General features: G+C 36.7%; 1 protein-coding gene and 1 long non-coding RNA gene across 2 annotated transcripts; both read right to left on the reverse strand.

The window, feature by feature from the left end:
* Window positions 1–9,094: 9,094 nt before the first annotated feature.
* Window positions 9,095–10,130, reverse strand: LOC129355639 (uncharacterized). Its single transcript, XR_008605291.1, has 3 exons — window positions 10,041–10,130; window positions 9,781–9,908; window positions 9,095–9,608 (listed from the first exon to the last, which is right to left on the reverse strand). It is a non-coding gene; the product is annotated as an uncharacterized LOC129355639 (long non-coding RNA).
* A 1,623-nt stretch (window positions 10,131–11,753) lies between these two features.
* Window positions 11,754–15,627, reverse strand: LOC129355636 (GTPase IMAP family member 7-like). The gene is made up of 2 exons (XM_055025226.1): window positions 15,522–15,627; window positions 11,754–13,353 (listed from the first exon to the last, which is right to left on the reverse strand). Exons 1-2 carry the CDS (start codon window positions 15,526–15,528, stop codon window positions 12,179–12,181), a joined length of 1,182 nt encoding a protein of 393 aa, XP_054881201.1. The 5' UTR covers window positions 15,529–15,627; the 3' UTR covers window positions 11,754–12,178.
* Between the last annotated feature and the right edge of the window lie 4,885 nt (window positions 15,628–20,512).

Genomic DNA, 20,512 nt, shown 5'->3' on the forward strand with positions numbered 1-20,512 from the left:
TCATAATAGCAGGTTGGTTAGTCCAAGAAAAGGATCTGATTAAATAAAATAAATCTACATATAGAATGTCTTGAGGTGAATATAAAGAGGTTATTCATCCAGCAAATAGGATGAAACGTCACACTATCATCGGTTCACAAGAAAAAAATAAGAGTAAATTTCAGCAAGGCTTTTGGAAAACTATGAAACTCCAAATTTGTTAGTTGACTTTATGTCTGAGTTGTCATAGACTCAGGTTTTTACATCTTTTGTGTTGATCTAGAGATGAGCAAATGCAGTCACTCTAATGGTATGACTATTATGCTAGTTAGGCAAGTATTTATATTTGCTTGATATTTAGCTTTTTAGCTGTTGTGGTAGGTGCTGTCTTCTATGAAGGGCTAAAAGGGACAAGATTTAATTAACATATCCTAATATTATTATGTCATTAGTTACCATAATCGTTAACTAAATAAATGTTTAAATAATTCACAGAGATTTTGTGTAAGAAATTATGAAAATAAATAACCAAAATTAAAAATATTGCTTGTCTCAGCACTGCTGGTTAAGTACTCATCTAGTGTGTACACATAAGCTTACAATCATTTAACCCTTTTTCTATGGTTAGGCTGCTTCCTTGTAAATATCTCTGACTGTTTGGTTTGAAAGCTGGGCAGAAAGATGTTGGACTTGGGGATATGATTCTTGTCCATTACAAAATAATGGAAGAACTTTAAACTTTCCTCTGCTTTGTTTCCACAAAGCTTTCTTTCAAGTCTCATGAGATTTGCAGTTGTAGTACAGGTGATAGTAGTTCACTATTTGAACTTTTGAAATGATGATTAGTATTTCCCAGTAGTAAAAATAACACCTCTTTGCCATGAATACGTATGACTTCTTCCCCCACGTACAGCACACAGCGGAGACTAGTTGGGTGAACTTCTGTAATGAGTGTCAACAACAAAAAGCACAGTGAGCCTCCCTACTGGTCCAATAGTTCTGAGTCCAGAGTAGAGTGCTGAAAAGACCGTGTCCTACAAATAATTACTACAATCGGGTTTAACAATACATTTTTGTAACAGGTGATCATATAGTGGATTTTGATTGACAGCACAACTTTCAAATGAAATTCATACAATCTTTCTCTTATAAATAAATAAAATCAGAAAAGTAAACACAGACAGGAGTCAAATTTAACTAATAAACTATTTAACAGTAACCTCTAACTGAAACAGAGAACGAACAAACTGACAGGCAAATACAGCAAACCGACAACATCATAAACAAACTGACAAACTTAACTGAAAAATAACTGACAAACATAACTGACAACATAAATTTCTGACATTTAACATAATGTTAAATGCATCTTCACAGACATTCAACATGTCACAGACATTTAACATAATGTTACATGTCAGAAATTTGATGAGTGGGAGGAGTTTTTGCGAGCTGGAAGAGAACTGGAGAGACAGAAAAGTCTCAAAGATATTTTTATTCAACAATGTATTGAGTTGAGGAGAGAGTTGGAAAGTGTCAGAAAATATAGTGATCCAAATACTCTGAGCCCAGTTGTCATTGCGTCAAAGGTCTACAGCGAGATAAAACACAAATCTGAAATAAAGCTACAAAACGATTTGGAGCAATTAAAGGTGGCTTACATTATCTCCATGTCAAAGAGTTAAGTTAACTATTTAAAATAGTTCACAGAATTATGTCTTTTGAAATGCCGAATCATTCAAACGGTGGGATGAGGAGTTTTTGCGAGCTGGAAAAAGAATTGGAGAGACAGAAAAGTCTCAAAGATATTTTTATTCATCAATGTATTGAGTTGAGGAGAGAGTTGGAAACTTTAAGAAAATATAGTGATCCAAATACTCTCAGCCAAGCTGTAATTGCATCAAAGGTGTACAGTGAGATAAGAGAGAAATCGAAAATGGAGCTACAAGACGATTTGGAGACATTGAAGGTAGCTTATGCTATCTCCATATCAAAGACGAAGGCAGAAGAAGAAAAAAATAACGCCTTAAAGGAAGAACTGGACCAAATTAAGTCTAGCTACGAGGAGCTTAAATCTAAATCTGAGGGGGGAACTGCAGAAGGAAATATAGCAACAACCTGAAGACAAAATGGCCCAGGAGATTGACAGCTTCAAGGAGACAGAGGTCAGACTGAAGAGTGAGCTGGAGCAGATGGTGGTTTCGCACCACAAGCTGGTCGAAGAAAAGGACAACATTAATGAAGAATTAACAAAGAAAATTAAACATCTTCAATGTCTCCTGGAGCTGTCAAGAATATCATATTGAAGTGAAGTCAGAAGGTAATATTTCTGCTATCATAGAGCAAGCGGTAATATTTAAGCAGAATATGGATCAACAGTTGGAGGCTTATTCAGAAAAAATAGATTATTTATGACCTTGAATCTGAGAAGGACGGTCTCTTGAAACAACTTAGTGCTGTCCATCAATTACAATTAGGCCCGCCAGGACAAAACAAGATACATCCGTGGATCTCTGACTCTGCATCCACGGATCCAGCCAATGTGTCAGACGAAACCTCCTCAGAGGATATTGAGTTTTCTAATGCGTCACCAAGGCGGGTAAATAATTTAGTAGAGGAGACAGTCGCAAAACAAAAATCCTGTGGAAACAGATGAGACACAGGTTGGGAATCAGAAAACCTCAAAGGTGCAAGAAGAGCAAGAAGACCTCTGAGGATAGTAATTATAAAACAAAATCCAATTAGATTCAGAACCATTTCCAAAACCCCAAAATACATGTTATTTTAGACCCCCCCCCAAAAAAAGGCCATGGGTTTTCTCCAAGTGCTCTGGTTTCCCCAGATTTCAAAAACCCCAAATTACATTTCTTTGTTCTCAACCAGTCGCCTCTTTCTGTGGGAGTTTCTCTGTTCTCTCCGTGTTAGTGTGGGGTTTTCTCCTGGTACTCCGGTTCACCACAGATTTAGAAAATAATGTAACCTTACACAATGTACATTGTCCTTAAGAAATGTACCATTAATTTCTAGAAAATTGACTTTGCAAATAGTTCAGATTGTGAAAACAAAAAAACGGTAATTTGTTGTGAGGAAAGCAAGAAGGTTGTGATGTAAATTGGGGTGATTGACCAATGTAAGCTTAGGCTGGTGTGGACATGTCCCCAGCAATATTTCCTCAACCTTTATTTCTTTATGTACCTTCATCTATGTAACTCGGCAGCAGCTGCATGTTGTATTCAAAGCATTAACAGCCAGGTAACGCTTTTTAAAATTTCTTTGTAAAACGTTACTATTCGCCACAGGCGCTGTTGCTTTATAATGAGTGATTAATATCAGTGCTCGGAGAAATGACGCAATCAAACAAATAATCTGAGGGAGACAAAGTTTTGATATGGATTGACAACACTACGGTAGCGAGGCTTCAAGGTCCAAAGAGACATTTCACAGGTCAGTAAAAAACTTTTAAAAAATTGGGAGAATAGGTTAGTTAAGCAACCATTGCTCCAACCAGATCCAAAAAAGGTTTTGCGTATTTTATCACTTTAGGGTTAGGGGTTACATGGACTCTTGCTGCACAGTTCGGAGTATTTCGGTTCAATTAACACAAAAAGGCGACCCACACAGATTTTCTTACAACTAATCAGAAGTACAGGGGTTTAAGTTAGATAATCAACCGCCGCCAGTGTTCTTGGGATCACTTCCTAATGATGCAAAATGGAAATTCAGAAATATCAATCAATCATCAGATAGGATGAAATATTTGTTAAATTTTAAATCATGGCTCCTGTAAAGTAAAATTAAATTGTGGGCCTTTATAAAGACAGATTTGCTTTATTCTCTCTTATTTCTAGAACTGACAGAAATCAAACTATAGATTTATTAGCAGAGACAATAGATATATATATTACATATCAGCATCTCAGCAAGCCACATTTGATAGAATCCAGTAACATCGATGGTCACTCTACTCATCCATCGCTCCAACCACCCAAAACAGGTTTTGCATCTTTATTATTTGTTTTATTAAATCATATTTCATCTGCTGTGTGAGTCAGTAGGACAAAACATTTAGCCAAACAGCTGTGGAGTCAGAATCACTTCATTAAAAAATACAAAGTTTGTAGGGTTAGGATAAGGATTCATTTGGTTGCACAGAAGTTATTTATTCTGCTTTTGAAATGTTTAATAACATTTTGATTGTTACAGAATCTCATGTTGTTGTTTGTAGCGCTAGATAAACTCAGACAATAAAAGGCAACTGTGTGCTAAATCAAAAACTCACTGTTTTCACTTGAAGGGAGGCATTCAGCAAATACAGGCCGATTCCATAAATTATAAAATGACTGAAAAGTTCCTTTATCAGCAGTTCTTTCACCAAGTGGAAGACATTCTATAGATTAATTAGATTACTTCCGTTTTAACATATTTATACTTCGTAGGATGTTTAATACGTCCTAAAGATTATTTTTGAAAGGTTATCTCGTTAATCCTGGTTTCGGTAGGACGTTTATCTTAATTTATTGAATAAGAAAGTGAGGCATTCACATAGAGGTTTTGGCTTTAATCTTAGCGGTAGAAAAGAAAAGGTCTTCCAGTAACTATGGGTGCATCAGCGCCTCCATGCCTCCTCCACGCTCCTCTTCAACTTGCAGCACAATGTTCCAGCCTTCGTGTGAATCATTCTGGTTAACATCCAAAGTATCTTCTGAACGTCCAACATGAATTTCTGTTGCAGATTTGGCCAGTCCTATGGAAACTATATGGAATTGCCACTGTTTCAATTACTTTGTTTTTTCAGGTTGGGTTTTTTGTGTTTTTGGTTCCAAAGAAAAAATGTGATATTCTTATGCTGATGTTTTTGCGGGTGTTGTTGAAGTTTTGTGGTGTTACGACATGTCAATACATCATCAGGTGGTTTAAGGAAGTTACAAGGCTCTGTAGAAATTTGTAATTTTCTCATACAAATAATTTTAGAAAATATAATTTGTTTTGATTACGAGAGTATTTTCAAAAGTACTTCAGTATTATTGGTTGATTCTTCAGCCTGTATGTTTTTAATGTTTCCTGTAGTCATTTCAAATCTACTTTTATTTATCCAGGTTGAAAAGTTGGCCACAATACTGATGGACAGAGATTTTGTGTAAGAAATTATGAAAATAAATAACTAAAATTAAAAAATATTCTATGAGTACTTTTGTTTACATACTCATATGGTGTGTTCACTTTGGCTTACAATCATTTCTGACCTCACCATAGGTTTGTCAGGCTCATAAAATATTTGAACTGTTGTATGAATTTGTGTTGATTCATTAGCATCTGGTTTATGTCAGAACTTTATCATCTGTGTAATGTGAGAAAATGAAAAGAAAGAAATCACATTATAGATGGGAGCACAGAAAGAAATGCTAAAAGAACAATGCTGTCCTCTAAACCTTTACAAGAGTCAAAAGGCTTAGATTTACCACAATGCAGTCAAAATTAAGGACATTTGTATCTGCAATGACTTTGTTTGAAGGAAAATTGGTAGTTTCATTAGAAATAGTAGCGATAAGTTGGTAACATAAAATACCCTCTTAGCTTTCAAGATGTACATACAGTATGATTAACTAGATTTTTGTCATCCCTAAATTTTTAAATGGCCACAAGATGGACAATAAGGTCATGTATGTCTGTTTCTTTTTTCAGTCACACATGTATATGTGTTTTAAAAGCTGATTTCAGAGTAGAGGACTATTTAAACCTAACTACACATGGGAGGGGAAACTAAAACAATTATAATGCATATAATTTTCTGAAGAAAAACAGAAAATGTGTTGCAATAATTGTAGCGGCCTCTTGGAATAAACAGCCAAATGCAGGGAGTTCCAAACGGGTGCAGTTTAACCTTGACTTTTCTTGTCGTAGACACCGTGAAAACTGTAGCATGAAATAAAAAGATACATAATTGTTGGGCATGCTTAACTTGCATAAATAAACATAGATGTTCACACATAAAAAAAATATGTTGTGTCCTTAACTCGTCACCATACACAAGTTTTGTTTCTAAACAATAAACCACTGACGTTCTACTGCTTTTAAATAAACATGTCTTATCACAAATCACAATTGCGCATAACTCATTCTGCTATTTTACAGATTTTCTTTAGTTTCCTTCAGGCTCTAACGCTGACTCATCGTGGTTAATGTATTGATATATGTTATTATGTTATAATTCAGAGACCTTCCATTGTTGCTCAAGTTTTTTTTTAAGTTGTACAAAAATTATCAGTTTATCAGAATATAATGTTACTTACACATCAGTAAAACTAAAGAAATTAGCTTAATATGTGGTAAAGAAAAATAATAAAAAAATAATATTTCAATCTAAAAGTGCTGGTACATTATACACTATAAATTTCTTGTAATGCTAACTGAAAAAGCACTTAACTAAAATAGAACCGTTGAACTATTAGGACATGTACTAAAAGAAAAATAAATACAACTTCACAGAAAAAATATAATATACATAACAATAATAATACAAAATCTTACAGTACTATTTTATTTTTATTAAATTTGGTCAGATATTATGTGTTTTTGCCAATTTTCAACCAATTTACTGAGCCAACTGCCGAGCGCGTGCGGTGACTCATCGATGCTCTGATGGTGTTTGAGCTAACGGAGATTTTGTTTTTTTTCAGTCTCAGCTGCTCTCATGGAAACTTTCAGGGATAAAAAAAAACAAACCGAATTTACTATTTTCAATTATATATTTGAGAAACTATACCAATATTGTTTTTCTTACCGTTTGTCCAGATTTTATAAGCTCTTCAGGCTCTAACGGAAACAACGGTTAGCTGTTAGCTCTCAACCGTGTCTGACGCGTACTGAGGAGAAACACAGCGCAGTAGTGAAAGGGGCGGGACAATCAACCCCATTGGCTGACTCAATATCAGACCACGCCAGCTATTGGTTGCCCAATCCATCAGCAAAACAATCACTAAAGGCCTACCTCACAGCTTTTTAAAGATTTGTAGCACTTTTTGATATATTTTTCTAAGTAAAACAAAACACAAAATCTATTTAGACTTTACAAATCTTGTGAAAAAAAAGACATCAAATTAACATAATTAACTTTCACTTGTGTTTTTAACACTGGGTTACACTAACAATAGATGACTTCCACTTTGCTTCTGGATTTAAGTTAACTGGACTCCTTGAGTACCCAGAAGGACAAGAAGTTATTGTGGTGCCTTTCTCCAGCTAATGGACTGTGTCCAGGTCGCCAGTGTACCTGGACAGTCCAGGTACACCCTGGACAGGCCGCCAATCTGTTGGAGGGCAACACTGAGACAGACATGACAAACAACCACGCACACACTCACATCTAGGGAGAATTTAGAAAGACCAATTAATCTGTCAGTCATGTTTTTGGGCTGTGGGAGGAAGCCGTAGTACCTGGAGAGAACCCACGCACAGGGAGAACATGTGGGCTGGGCATCGAACCCAGGACCTTCTTACTGCAAGGCAACAGTGCTTCTAACTGCTCCACTATGCAGCCTTGACTGATGTAATCATTTATTTGTATATCAATGGATGTCTGGGAAGGCAAGTGATTGTCTGAAAAATAGCAATAAAATCAAAAACTAAATAGCTTCACTCATTTTTATGTCTGTTAAATATCTCTCACGCACAAAAAAGCATTCTTGACTTTTTCTGTTTGCAACACAAAGTCATCAGGTGGATGGACATCATCAACCTCAGAAATAGGTACATACCGTATGTACATTTGGAACATTAATGGTATTTATTGTCACTTCCTACTTATCTCTACTAATGAAATAAAATCTTCCATCAAAGTAATTTCATTCAAAAAACTGAACAAGTGTCCTTCAATTTGACTGCTCTATGTAGGTTTTATCTACTTATGCCATTAAATTCTTGTAAATGTTTTATTAGAGTACAGCAATTGTTATCTTAGCATTTTTTTCCACGCTCTCAACTATAAAATGATTCCTTACTTTTGATTTCTCACATTACTCAAATTATGATGTTCTGACATAGATCAGAAACAAAATAATTAACACATGAATCAATATTAATGATCATGAAAAATTTACACCAGGCCCCGAAATGATTGAAAGCTTATCAGATCTATAACCTGACATTCTGACTCGACATTGATAAGAACACAGCGAGACGGCTGAAATCCCAAATGCAATCCAACTGAATGGAGAATTCTGCCCAAAGACATTTCTGTCTGTCTCTAAATCAGTTCTGCCACACTCCTTTGCAATTGCATATTTATTACAATTGAGGCGTTGCTTAGGTTACAAATCATTTGCGTAGGGGGAAAGACAAACAGAAAACACAACTGTCAACACACAGTTGTAATTATTTCTACTACAAAGAAGATTCCTGTCTTTGCATATCTGAGGTTGTAAAATTGCAGTTCTCATGATCCTCCCTCTGGTCATAAGTTTCAGTTACCGGGACTCTGGGTCATAAACTAATGACCCTTTCATCCCAGTAGATGTCAGCTCTTCACCCCAAGGCGGCTGGCATCTGTTGTGTTGTGTTCTGGGGTTCACTGTTTTCTTTAAAGAAAATTTGGCAGTGTTAAAGCAACACCTATAGAGTCGAATTTAACACTGTTTCCGTCTATATGTTCCCTATCGGAATTGGTGTTAAGTTACTCTTTCAACAGTGTTACATTTTCAGAGTTAAATTTAACTCTAAATCGAGTAAAAATTTACACTGGCTAACACTGTGCAGTGTTAATAAAACTTAACACTCCTAGTCAAATAACTCTGATAAGAGTAAATATGATTCTAATCAGAGTTAATAAGTTACTCCATAATGGTGAAAAAACTACTCTGGTTCTCATGTTATTTAACACTGCATCGAGTTATTGAAAGTTTACACTGGAGGCTCATATAACTCCTATGAGTGTTAAACTGACACTCCACTGTGTAGATAACTTACTCTTTAGCTGTGAAAAAACAACTCTGCACAGATAAATATGAAGTGCTATTTTTACACTTTTGTAGAGTGAAATGTACAACTGAATAAAAATCACATTACCACAGAAATGCATTTAACTTATTTATTGAATTAAAGCAGGTTTGATATCCATTGTTAACTTTTGTCACAGTAACATCACATGGTGTACATCCCATTGACGGCTCGAAGTTGACAGAGTACATTTAAGGCAAAGAGTTTTTCCATCCAAGTAACCATGAACGAACTATTTGTAGATACCAAACAAGTGCATTTGTGCAACTTAACTCTGCCCAACAAATAAAACACATAATGCCAAACAGATTTGTTCAAGTACTACTGAAGCAACCTAGCCCGAATTTCTGCCACACGAGGACTTTCTTTCACTTTACCTACGTCTATATTGTACACAGTGGTCTGGATGAATGTGAACATGTTGCATAGTATGGGGTTGTATGTTGTGGCAAACACGTAATGTGCCTTAAACAGTTCATCAAAAGCACCAAGAGAGGATGTTGACCTGCAAGCAATGGCATTCTTGTCAAGGATGATGAAGAACTGGTGGGCTACTTTCTTCCTCCGTCCACAGCAAGGAGATAGGGTTGTGTGCTCGTCGTGATGGCATCAAGATGTTCTTGGATGTTGGTTCCTATCTGTGGGGGGAAAAAAGAAAAGAACAATATAATTACAAAGCTGCAATGTTCCACAAAAAACAGATATATGGAAAAACAGCATTTAACTATGTGATATCACTGTAAAACTGAAATTCTCCCAGTGAAACAACCTCGAGTATAACATAAAATAAAATTTGCAACAAATACAAACCTTCTTGAAGACCACAAGACGCTTCTCTGCTTGGGAGGCAGATACCTTCCCTGGTCTCTTACGACCCAAGGCAGAGGGGGGAATCAGGTGTAGCAGCAGCAAAATCGATGAGAGGTCACTGTCCCAACCTGTGATAAGAAACATTTGATGTTGAATTGACCATCAAAACCTAGTGACTACACAATTTAAATTAGGTGTACATCACTAAGTGAAGCTCACACAATAATTAAATTCTACATATTGTTGAAAGTCATCCTTACTCATGTCATTATCCACTTCAGTGCTATCCTCAGGAGTATCAGCTGCCAGGAGAAGTTCTTCAAGGTCACTGGTGGTTGGAAGCTTCCTGCAGTTGGATGATCTTTCTCTTGAACGTGGTCGTCCATTTTTCCAGAAACTTGCCAGCACATCTTCTCCAAACATCAGGACAAAATCCTGCTCCACCTAGGATGTAGATAGTAAAAAGCTTAAAAAATTTCCCAGCCACTTTAACTGTATTCATTTTGACTTGTCACAAAAATACACTATTTTTACATGACTGTAAAATTATCAAAATAAATAATTACCAAGCCTTTGACATCTTTGAAACGTGGAAAGACAGAGAGTATGTTGCTTGACCGTTGGGGGTCAAGGACCATGTTGCGCCGGAAGTCAAATGTGAGCTTCATCTTCTTCTTGATTGTGTCCTCATCAGCTGAATGCTTAATCAGTGCGATGGCTTCCTTGCACTCTTCTTCACTCAGGACAGTCTCTGGAACAAACTTGGTGTCTCGTCTAGCAGCTGGTCCTCCAAGCCCTTGTTGACAAGATCCTTCTTCGGATGATGCTAGTAAAAATAAGAAAATCTTTCAACTTACAAAAACAAGAATGAGCTTGGCTGAGATTCCTCAGGCGATTCCATCATGGAGACAAATTCTAACCATAAGAGAAGCAGATGAAAGACAAAAAACAGTAATCACAATGAAATAGCAAGCTTATTAAATACTAAAATGAATTACAAATATAACAAACCAGTTTCATATTCGATGGTTAGGACTCCAGCAGAAGGATCCTTAACAACATCTTCATCCAACTCAGTCCCTGAACTGTCAACAACCTTCACGCCCTCTGTTACAGTTGGCAGGCCAAATTTTACAAATGCTAGAGAAAAAGACAAATGCTTGTCTAAACCACAATTATGAGGTTATGTTGCTCTAATACTCACATGTGCACATAAATTCTGGAACAATACTTTTGAATAAACAATGTCAAGTAACATTACAAGCGCCTCAGAGCTTCCTGTGTAAAGCTCCCAGTGTCTTACCTGCTGTCAAAAACTCCTTCAGATTCGGCTCCGTTAGTCGGACACGGATTTTAGGCGGACATTTTAAGCTAGGCATTCACTCGGTCAGGTTAGCCGTATAAAACTAAGTATTTAGATATCTAGCCCACTCATATACCGGGGAACAAATAAAATATTCTTATAAAACAATTCAAATTGTATTATTATCTTATAAAAAGAAACTTACTGCAGTCGCTCAAGCAGGAGAAAAATGGCGTCCACACAACGGTTAGACTTGTTGGTTTGAGAGGAGGAGGTGGGCGGAGCTTGTCAGAGTCAAATTGACACGACGTGAATACACTCTGGAAATTTACACCAACACTAGGTGGCATTATACTCAGTCTGTTGTTGTATTAGCTCTGAAAGAGTCAATCAATTTTAACACAGCATATTTAACACTGCGAAATTTACTGTTTCTTTTGTGCCGCTATTCCTTTTTTCAGCCACTAGATGACTTCCTGGACCCGACCCAACACCTCACAACCTCCACTTATTGTGTTTTTCAATAAATTCACTTTCACTAAACCTACTCTACTATGTTGTGTTCTGCATGTCGGCTAGAAACCTAGACTCCAACATGACATGTTGTCCATTTGTCACTTCTGCTCCTCCAGAGACAAAAGAAACATGCATCCCAAAGCAAACAAAGAGCTCTCAGTGCTTACGTATTTTTATTTGTAATTAACATAACCTATCATTACACATCAGATGACCGAGTAAATTGCAACATTTTTATTTATAGTACTGGTAATTCATTTTGATAATTTCTTACACAAAATGTCCATATGTCCATCAAAACAGTGAACATTTTGACCTGGATAAATGTAGATTTGAAATGACTACAGGAAACATGGAAAGATGTACAGGCTGGACAAGGAAGTAACATGACAACAGGTTTAACAATCTCATCTCCGTATGTTTTATTCCAATCAGATTAGTTTGACAATTTATAGTTAGATCCAATAAATGACACATCATCCCTCTTGTCCAGTTTCATTCTGCAACAGAAATTCATGTTGGAAGTTTAAACACTTTAAATGTTAACCAGAATGATCCACACAGCCACTAAAGAGGATTTCAATAAATCGTGTCACCAAGTAATGACTTCTCCTCCTGTGACTCTTCACATTGTGGATCAATTAATTTCTTCCAGCCCTGGTGAATCTTATCTAAGTGAACCTGAGCCTCATTCTTCACAGCCTCTGCTGTTTTCTGTGCTGCTTCCTTTGGAGTCTCTGCTACTTCAGCCACATCGCACCCAATTAAAGCCCCTTTAACAGCACCTGTTGCAGCTACTGCTGCAGCAGGTGCTATAACGCTAAGAGATGTCGCTGCTGGTATCACACCGCCCACTAGTGCTGATGCCATCCCTGCTGAAGCTACAACTGTTCTCCCAACCGCCTTCCTCAGCTTTACTGGCTCTGAAGATTCCTGTAAAACAGTAAGAACTGCTCCAACCATGACCACCACACCAAAAATCGCCCCTAACAAAACACCGACACCAAGGGCCGTACACATGATCAAGAGTTTATCAGCAACCCTTCTCTTGGCCTTTTCTCTGATCTCTGCTTCCGGCAGGTTTCCTGAGACCTGTCGAATGTTCTCCTCCTCTTCTTTTATTTCTTCCTCGGCCGCCTGCAGCAGGTCATTGGTGTAGCATTTGCCCTTGTTTTCCGTTACCAAAGTGTCAATAGTTTCAAGAAGCCTCTCCATCTGGAACAGGTTGCTCCTGTATTCTTTCTGTTGCCTATTGTTCCAGTACTTGTTGTCCATGACGTGGCAGCGGCCGCCACACCTCTTCACCAGTTCACTCACAAGCTTATTGCCCCTGAGAAACTCCTCAATCTGCTCCCCATCAGGCAGCTGGTCGCCATGAGTGAACACCACCACGGCATATTTAAGAACATCTTCAGAGAAGTACGTGCAGATTTTCTCGATAATAGCCTTCTCGTGCTCTGTGAATTTCTCCACCTTGAGCACAATGAGGAACACATGGGGCCCAGGAGCGCACTCTGTGATGCACCTCACTATCTCAGGCTTCAGCGCCTCCTCCGACCGGTCTGTGTCAAAGAAACCCGGGGTGTCGATGACCGTGAGGTTTCTCCCACCGACGGACCTGGTGATGGCTTCGCAGTGGCTTGTTTCAGAGTTGATTGTGTGGTTGATCGTGAACAGCTGGTCTCCACATATTGTGTTGGCCAGGCTGCTTTTACCAGATCCGGTTTTTCCCAGGAGGACCATTCTAATTGGTGCTGCAACCAAAAGAGAGTAATGCTCATTAATTGTATTTTGCTTCCTGTACACTGTACGTGTGAAAATTGTGAATCTTTAGCTTTCAACATTACATGTATGCATGATTTCTTGAAAATCCATAACACTTAAAAAAAAGAAACTCACAAAAATGTCCTAATTAAAAGTGTAATAGACATAATGCAGACACCCACTCTTGCTATTGGAATGAAGAGGGAAAGTAATGAGAGAAATGTCTTAATTTATCATCATCCAATTCAATTCCTCTACAAAGTTTGGATGTTTGTTCATCTAGACCAGGGATGTCAAACCCGTTTTCATTTTGGACCTCATCAAAAATTTGAATGTTCTTAAAGGGCCGGTTGTACCACAATGGATAAAACCAATTCAATTGTTAAAATGTCAATAAATAGCTTTTCCTTCTGGATTTTGTGATTGTTTTACTGTTTTCTTTGCAGTAAAATTTGCAAATTTTATGGTACCAATTTAGAAATGTTTGATAGACCGTGTCCCTCGAGGAGCCCTGTGGGGGTTCTCTGGGAGCATTGGGTACTGGGCCCTTTGATACGGTCTGTCAGGTCCCTATATGACCCGTGTCAGAGTCTGGTCCGCATTGCCGGCAGTACGTCAGGCTCATTTCCGGTGAGGGTTGGACTCTGCCAGGGCTGCCCTTTGTCACTGATTCTGTTCATTACTTTCATGGACAGAATATATCATGTTAGTCTAGAAGAGAAAGGTGAAAATGCGACATGTAATTTTTGCCCTCATAGCAACAGTTATATATTATAAACAATTTGACTCTCACAAACTTCCTTTCAACATCACATGTTGCAACAAAACTGGTCACCATGAATGGATGTGTTGCTGTTAACAGACACAGTCTAAAGTAAAACTAAAATAATTTTGGTGAACAAAGCAGGTGGTTAAAGTCCAACCAGTCTAAGCTTGATGTTGCAACATGCAGCCAAGCCATTGTGGACAGAGTTTCCTGGTAATAGTTCCTTCTCCTAAGATTACATTTATTAATTAAGTTTAATGATAAATATTTGAACATATATTTTAAAGTTCTAATAAGAGGAGATCCAAAATAGTTTAACATATTCTAGCATGTTATTTAAGTAATAAAATTGTTACTTTCCCTGGTAATTGGTATCTTTTACAATATAGTAATTCAGTTATTAACTCAGCTACTTTTATGAAAATATAACTAGTTTTCAAAAGTAACTTGCCCAATACTGGTTATTATTTTGCATAAAAAACTATTTTTATACAACAAACACAAAAACACTATTAGTAAAGAAGATGATAAAAAGTTGACAAAACTAACAATAATCCCAACTGGCCTGCCAAGAGTGTTGTTGAACTGAAAGAATCTGATAAACTGATAAACTTAGAAGACAGGGAAACCTTCATTTTAAAATAAGAAGCCAATAAGCAAATATAAATTGCACAAAGAGGTATCCAAGCCCCACTTTGTACGTCAGACTTTTCCTTCTGGGGCAATTGTGCAGTTACAGTAAGTATTGTCTTTGATTGGTCGTCTTAATATGTCAAACACTGAAACAGGGAAGCGGCCTGACTGGTTTGATGGCTAGCAATAATGTTCTATTGCAGCTTAACATCAGATGTCAAGCTGCAATAGACGCACACGCACCCCCCCCCCCCCACCCACACACCCACACACACACACACACACACACACACATCCGCGAACACACACACACACACGCACGCACACACACATGCGCGAACACACACACACACACACACACACACACACACACACACACACACACACACACACACACACACACACACACACACACACACACACATTCCTTATGCACTCCCCAGAAAATGTGCGCTAAGTTTTAGGGTATACCGTAATCAAGAAGTTTTTGGTTTTTAAATGTGAGACATGCAATGGATGCCATTTTGCCCAGACTCTTTCTTATTGCTTGATCTTGATCTCTGATCTTGACAGAGACAAGTGAGAAGAGTTCAGTATTGTTTAGTCACATTTAAGTATAACGGAAGTCCTAGAAAATGTGAATGCATAGAAGGAAAGTGCCTTAAAAGGATCTATAAATTACAGTCCCAAAGAGTGAAACCTTATCTTTAAAATAGTTAAAATTTGACTGTAAAAGATTTTAAGGTAAACCTTACTCACCATCCATGATAAGTGTCAAAGTTCAGATGCAGGATCAGTCTTCTAAAATGAAGATGTTATGTCCTTTGTTAGAGATTTGCCGTCTGAGACAAAATGTTCAAGTAGCTTTGATGTATTTTCTGTTTCTGCAGTCAGCCAAGCCCAGATTTGGGTGTGTTCATAATTTTACATGTTCTTTCTGAACTTCCTCTAACCCTTCCTCTCTCTGTCAGTTTTTTGACTATACAATGTTCAGACTTCAGCAAGAATTTATCTGCAGAATGACAGTTCTCTTCTTTGTCAGCACAATGAGAGGAAACAGAAACCTAGTGGGTTGAAACCACACATTTGTGCAGAGCTACTGCGCTTAAAGCAGATGTTTCTGTACAAACCACATTGTATCATTTATGACAAAGATCAGAAGTTTTTAATCTCAAAAACAACTCCTGTGTGGTTTTTGGGTGTGCTTAATATATTGATTCTTTTAAAAACTAGAAATATCCTGAAGAAGAATTGAATAAATCATGTTTTATGCAGTTAACACATAGGATAAAGAAACTAAGATATATATTTAATAAAATACTCTTAGCAATTTATTGGTGAGTTATTCGTTCAGGGTGATAAAATGTTCTCACGAGTTTTCCATGTTATTACAAAATGTTTATTACAGAATAAAGTGATTTCTAGAATGTAGATTTTAAAGAAAAAGTGTCTCCAACACGGAAGCTGCATATATTTACTAATCAGAATAGTTTTATTCCCTCAATTAAATCTGAAACACCCTCTTACTCTGCCTGATTTTATTCGTGGTGCCTGTGTTTCACATTTCAGTCCAATTTGAAAATGTTTTGATAAGTGCTGTAATTCCATTGAATAAATTAGACATTTTAAATCTCTCCAAATGAAGAGATATTTTATAAAACAGTCCAAGACTACAAAGCAGCTAATTTGGGATTAGCACTCTAACTAGCCTATCAGGCCCTTAACTTGGGGCTGAAACTATCTGGTCTAGAAGAAGCTTCCTTATTATTTTTAACATTTAATGTTGTATTATTGACCTAGCAAAGGTTCCATAAAAAGGGCTCAGAGATTCACTTTCTACTTTCACTGAAAATGTTTTGAGAAAAGAATAATTATTTTTCCGTGTTAATGTTAACAACCTTACAAGCACATTTGTGAATTATCAGGTCACAGTAAGAGTAAGTTTTGTCCAAACATTTCTGTTATTTAGTATCCTAACCAATATACTTCTTGTTTTCTAATTTTCATAAGCTTCATAGATGCACTTGCTTCATGTGACTTTATTTACGTGTTGCTCTTCTCTTTTTCACTTTTGTTTTTACTCAGAATGATAAAAATATGTAAATAAATGGAGCTGTCCCAACAAATACCCTGGAAACAATTCAGCTGTCAGTGTTGCTCTCTGTAATGCACGAAATCACAGGTTCCATACAATGTTTGTGTTTGTGTCTGTAAATTAACATGTTTATTTACAGACAAACACATATTTTTTAATCTCTGTCTCAAGTTAAATCCAACCAAAGGTTTTTCGTTGTGACTTAATTACAATCACCAATATTATTTGATTCGCTAAATTCAAACCTTCTTTGATCTCAAGTGTCTGACAGATTAACTGACCATCAAATCTTATAACAAGCTCAGCTGATGTGCAGTTACACCAGGTGTTTGCTAATTGCTGCTAGCTAGTCTGAGGGAGTTCAGTGGGGGAGACAGGGCTGCTTAGTGATCTAGTGGATTGGACATTACTGTACAATTGGACATCACTGTCCAATCCACTTACTGTGCGCTGTATGAGTTGTCGTTCTGCATTGAGTGAGGAATACCTGTGGTTGGGGAAATGAGAAGGGGGCAAAAGGTTTTTATATTGATTGTCAACACTACGGTAGCAAGACAATAAGATCCAAAGGGAAGACATTTCACAGGTCAGTAAAAAGCTTTTAAAAAATATTGAAAGTGGAGAATAGGTTAGTGATGATAGCTTAACTTTTATCACTTTAACATGCTCTTGCTGCACAGTTTGCAAAAATAAGGCTACCCACACAGATTTTTTTACAGATAATCAGAAGTGCAGTGGTTTAAGTTAGATAATCAATCATCTCCAGTGTTCTTGGGATCACTTCCTAATGATGCAAAATGGAAATTCAGAAACATAAATCTGCAATGAACGGAATGTTCCGTTTTCCGTTTGTTTGTCTTTTGTGTTTTTTTTTTTTTTTTTTTACTTTTTTTGTATGGGAAATGTTTTTGTGGGATTTCTTTTTAGTATTGATTTCTGATGTACTTGAACGTAATCTTTCCTCTGAGCTCCTGGGGCTATTGTTTATTGGTTGCCATGGCAACGAGTCTGCTTGAGCTCACATGGTGAGAAAATAAATAATACAATCACCCAATTTTTTTTTACAATTTTCTCCTGGCAAATTACGTCATTTGTTCGTAGAGATATTCAGATCAATCATCAGATAGGATGAAACATTTCATAAAGCATAAAGGAACCAAAGTATCTTCTGAACGTCCAACATGAATTTCTGTTGCAGGAAGAACATTTATTAAATCTAACTATAAATTGTCAAACTAATCTGATTGGAGTAAAACATACATAGATTAGATTGTTAAACCTCTTGTCATGTTAGATTGACTCCAGAAAACATGGAAACATGTATAAGCTGGACAATAAAGTAACATGACAAGAGATTTAACAATCTCATCTATGTATGTTTGACTCCAATCACATTAGTTTAACAATTTATGTATGTATTTATCCAGTTTGAAAAGTTAGACACAATTTTGATGGACAGAGATTTTGCATAAGAAATTATGAAAATAAATTCCTAAAATTAAAATATATTGCCTGTGTCAGTTCTGCTGTTTACTGACATCTCTTGCGTACAACAGTTAAGCTTACAGAAGCTTCTGACCGTGGCGTAGGTTTGTCAGGCTCTTGACATATTTGACCGGTTGTAAGAATTGCGTTGATTCATTTGCATAGATGTATGTCAAAATGTCCCCATTTGTGTAATGTGAGAAAATTAAAAGAAAAGCATCCAGTTACAGATAAGAGCACAGAAAAAAAAATGTGATAAAAGAGCTAAAAGGCACAGATCTACCAGCACTGCAGTCAAAATTAAGGACGTTTTTGTCTGGAATTACTTTGTTAGAAGAAAAATTGTGTTGTTTCATTAGAAATAGCAGAGATAAGTAGGTACTGGTGACATAAAATACCTTCTTAGCTTCAAGGTCTTCATATAGTAAGATTAAGAATTAGAGTCTCATCTGTAAATTTCTAAATAGCCAAAAGAGGGAATAAAGTTTTTGTATGTTTCTTTTTTTTTCAGGCTTTAAAAATGACAGTGTGGAGGATATTTTATGATTAATTTGAACAGAAGTATAGCTTTAACATAACAGTAATTATTAAATCTCGAGTAGATGTATGAACACATGAAGGACTACAATAAGTATATCTATATGTAGATATCTATTATAGATATCTATATATAAGCATATATATATATATATATATATATATATATATATATATATATTATATAATATATATATATATATATATATATATATATATATATATATATATATATATACCTATATATATATATATATATATATATATATATATATACCTTCACGTTTGGATCAACTATTGTAGTAACCATATTTACTATTCTCTGTCTATATGGTTGAAATTGTTTCATGTTTCCCTCAAAATAGTTACTGTTATCGGTTTTGTAGACCAAAAGGAAGCCCTGAGGAGACGTGAGCACGCGGTAGAGCTACTCTCAGGTCCGCTGGGCTTTCTTGTCACAGACAAACCACCAGCTTATGACTCTCCCAGCAGCAGATTCTCCACGGCCCCAGCAGAGGTTGGTGGACTCAACAGCACTTTAGATGCTGTCAGGGACCAAGCAGTACAGAATGGAGGACACAGGCGTTGAATTAAAAAAAAAAGTGGGTATTTATTTACCCCCAAAAGTATGAAAAATGATTAACATAACAGCAATTAAAAGGACATGACAATAATAGAGGTCAACTCAAAATGCAAAAGTAAAAACATAACTGACAAAACCTTCAAACTGACCTCCTGGAAGGATACTTAAATACTGGTTTAGCCCCTGTCTCTTTTATCCTTCATGCCCCTAAGCCCTTTGAGTTGTTTTTAAATTATTTGAGTGTCAGGAGGCCTGCTCGTGCCCCTCAACAATACTAACTAAGCAAAATAAACTAGTCTGGCTGCCCTCTGTCTAATAATGATTGAGGATGCTCTGTTCCTCTGCCTCCATGTTGTTCAGGTAAGGTGGAAGGGGGCAGATCTGCACCTCTAACTATCAAATTATAGACGATAATAATTTTTTTTCAACATACACCTGTTCATAATAAAAATGTAGGTGTGATGTTGAAGTTAGAAAAACTGTTTTTATAATTGTCCTCTGCATGGCTGGACGAAAAAAACAAAAAAAAAAAAAACACTTGCCCCAAAACACAGAAATGCTTTGGCTGCAGAGGAAACTTCTGACTTTAACTTAATTAGGCTGCCCGATGCTGGACTAAATGCCCAGTTCGCTACAAGCAGCCTGACGTTGTTTGAGATAACTTAAACTGAACAGTAAAATGACCTGAAACATCCAAGGACAAAGGGCTTGGGTTGGATCCCTAGCAACATGCAGGCTGTTGTCAGAGTGCTTCTATTGCCTGTTTGGTTTCTTCACCTCTTCATCCTTGAATGACAAAGACTGGACACGCAGGGAAAAAATCAGATGTGAGGCAAAAATCTCAACAGCAAATTATAAAAATATATCTCTAAGAAGAAGTCAAAAGTCCCAATAAATCTAAAACTGCCATAATTTTTCATTGTTTAAGTTCAGTGTGCTTTTGGCAAGCCATGTGCTCAGAACCAACTACATTTGTAGAATCCTGAAGATTTTTCCCAACAGCTGAAGACAAAACAACCTGCTGTCATCATGATCATCAACTGGGAGACT

Source organism: Poeciliopsis prolifica, unplaced genomic scaffold, assembly GCF_027474105.1.
Source record: "Poeciliopsis prolifica strain line A6 unplaced genomic scaffold, Auburn_PproV2 SCAFFOLD139, whole genome shotgun sequence".
NCBI classification, from domain to species: domain Eukaryota; kingdom Metazoa; phylum Chordata; class Actinopteri; order Cyprinodontiformes; family Poeciliidae; genus Poeciliopsis; species Poeciliopsis prolifica.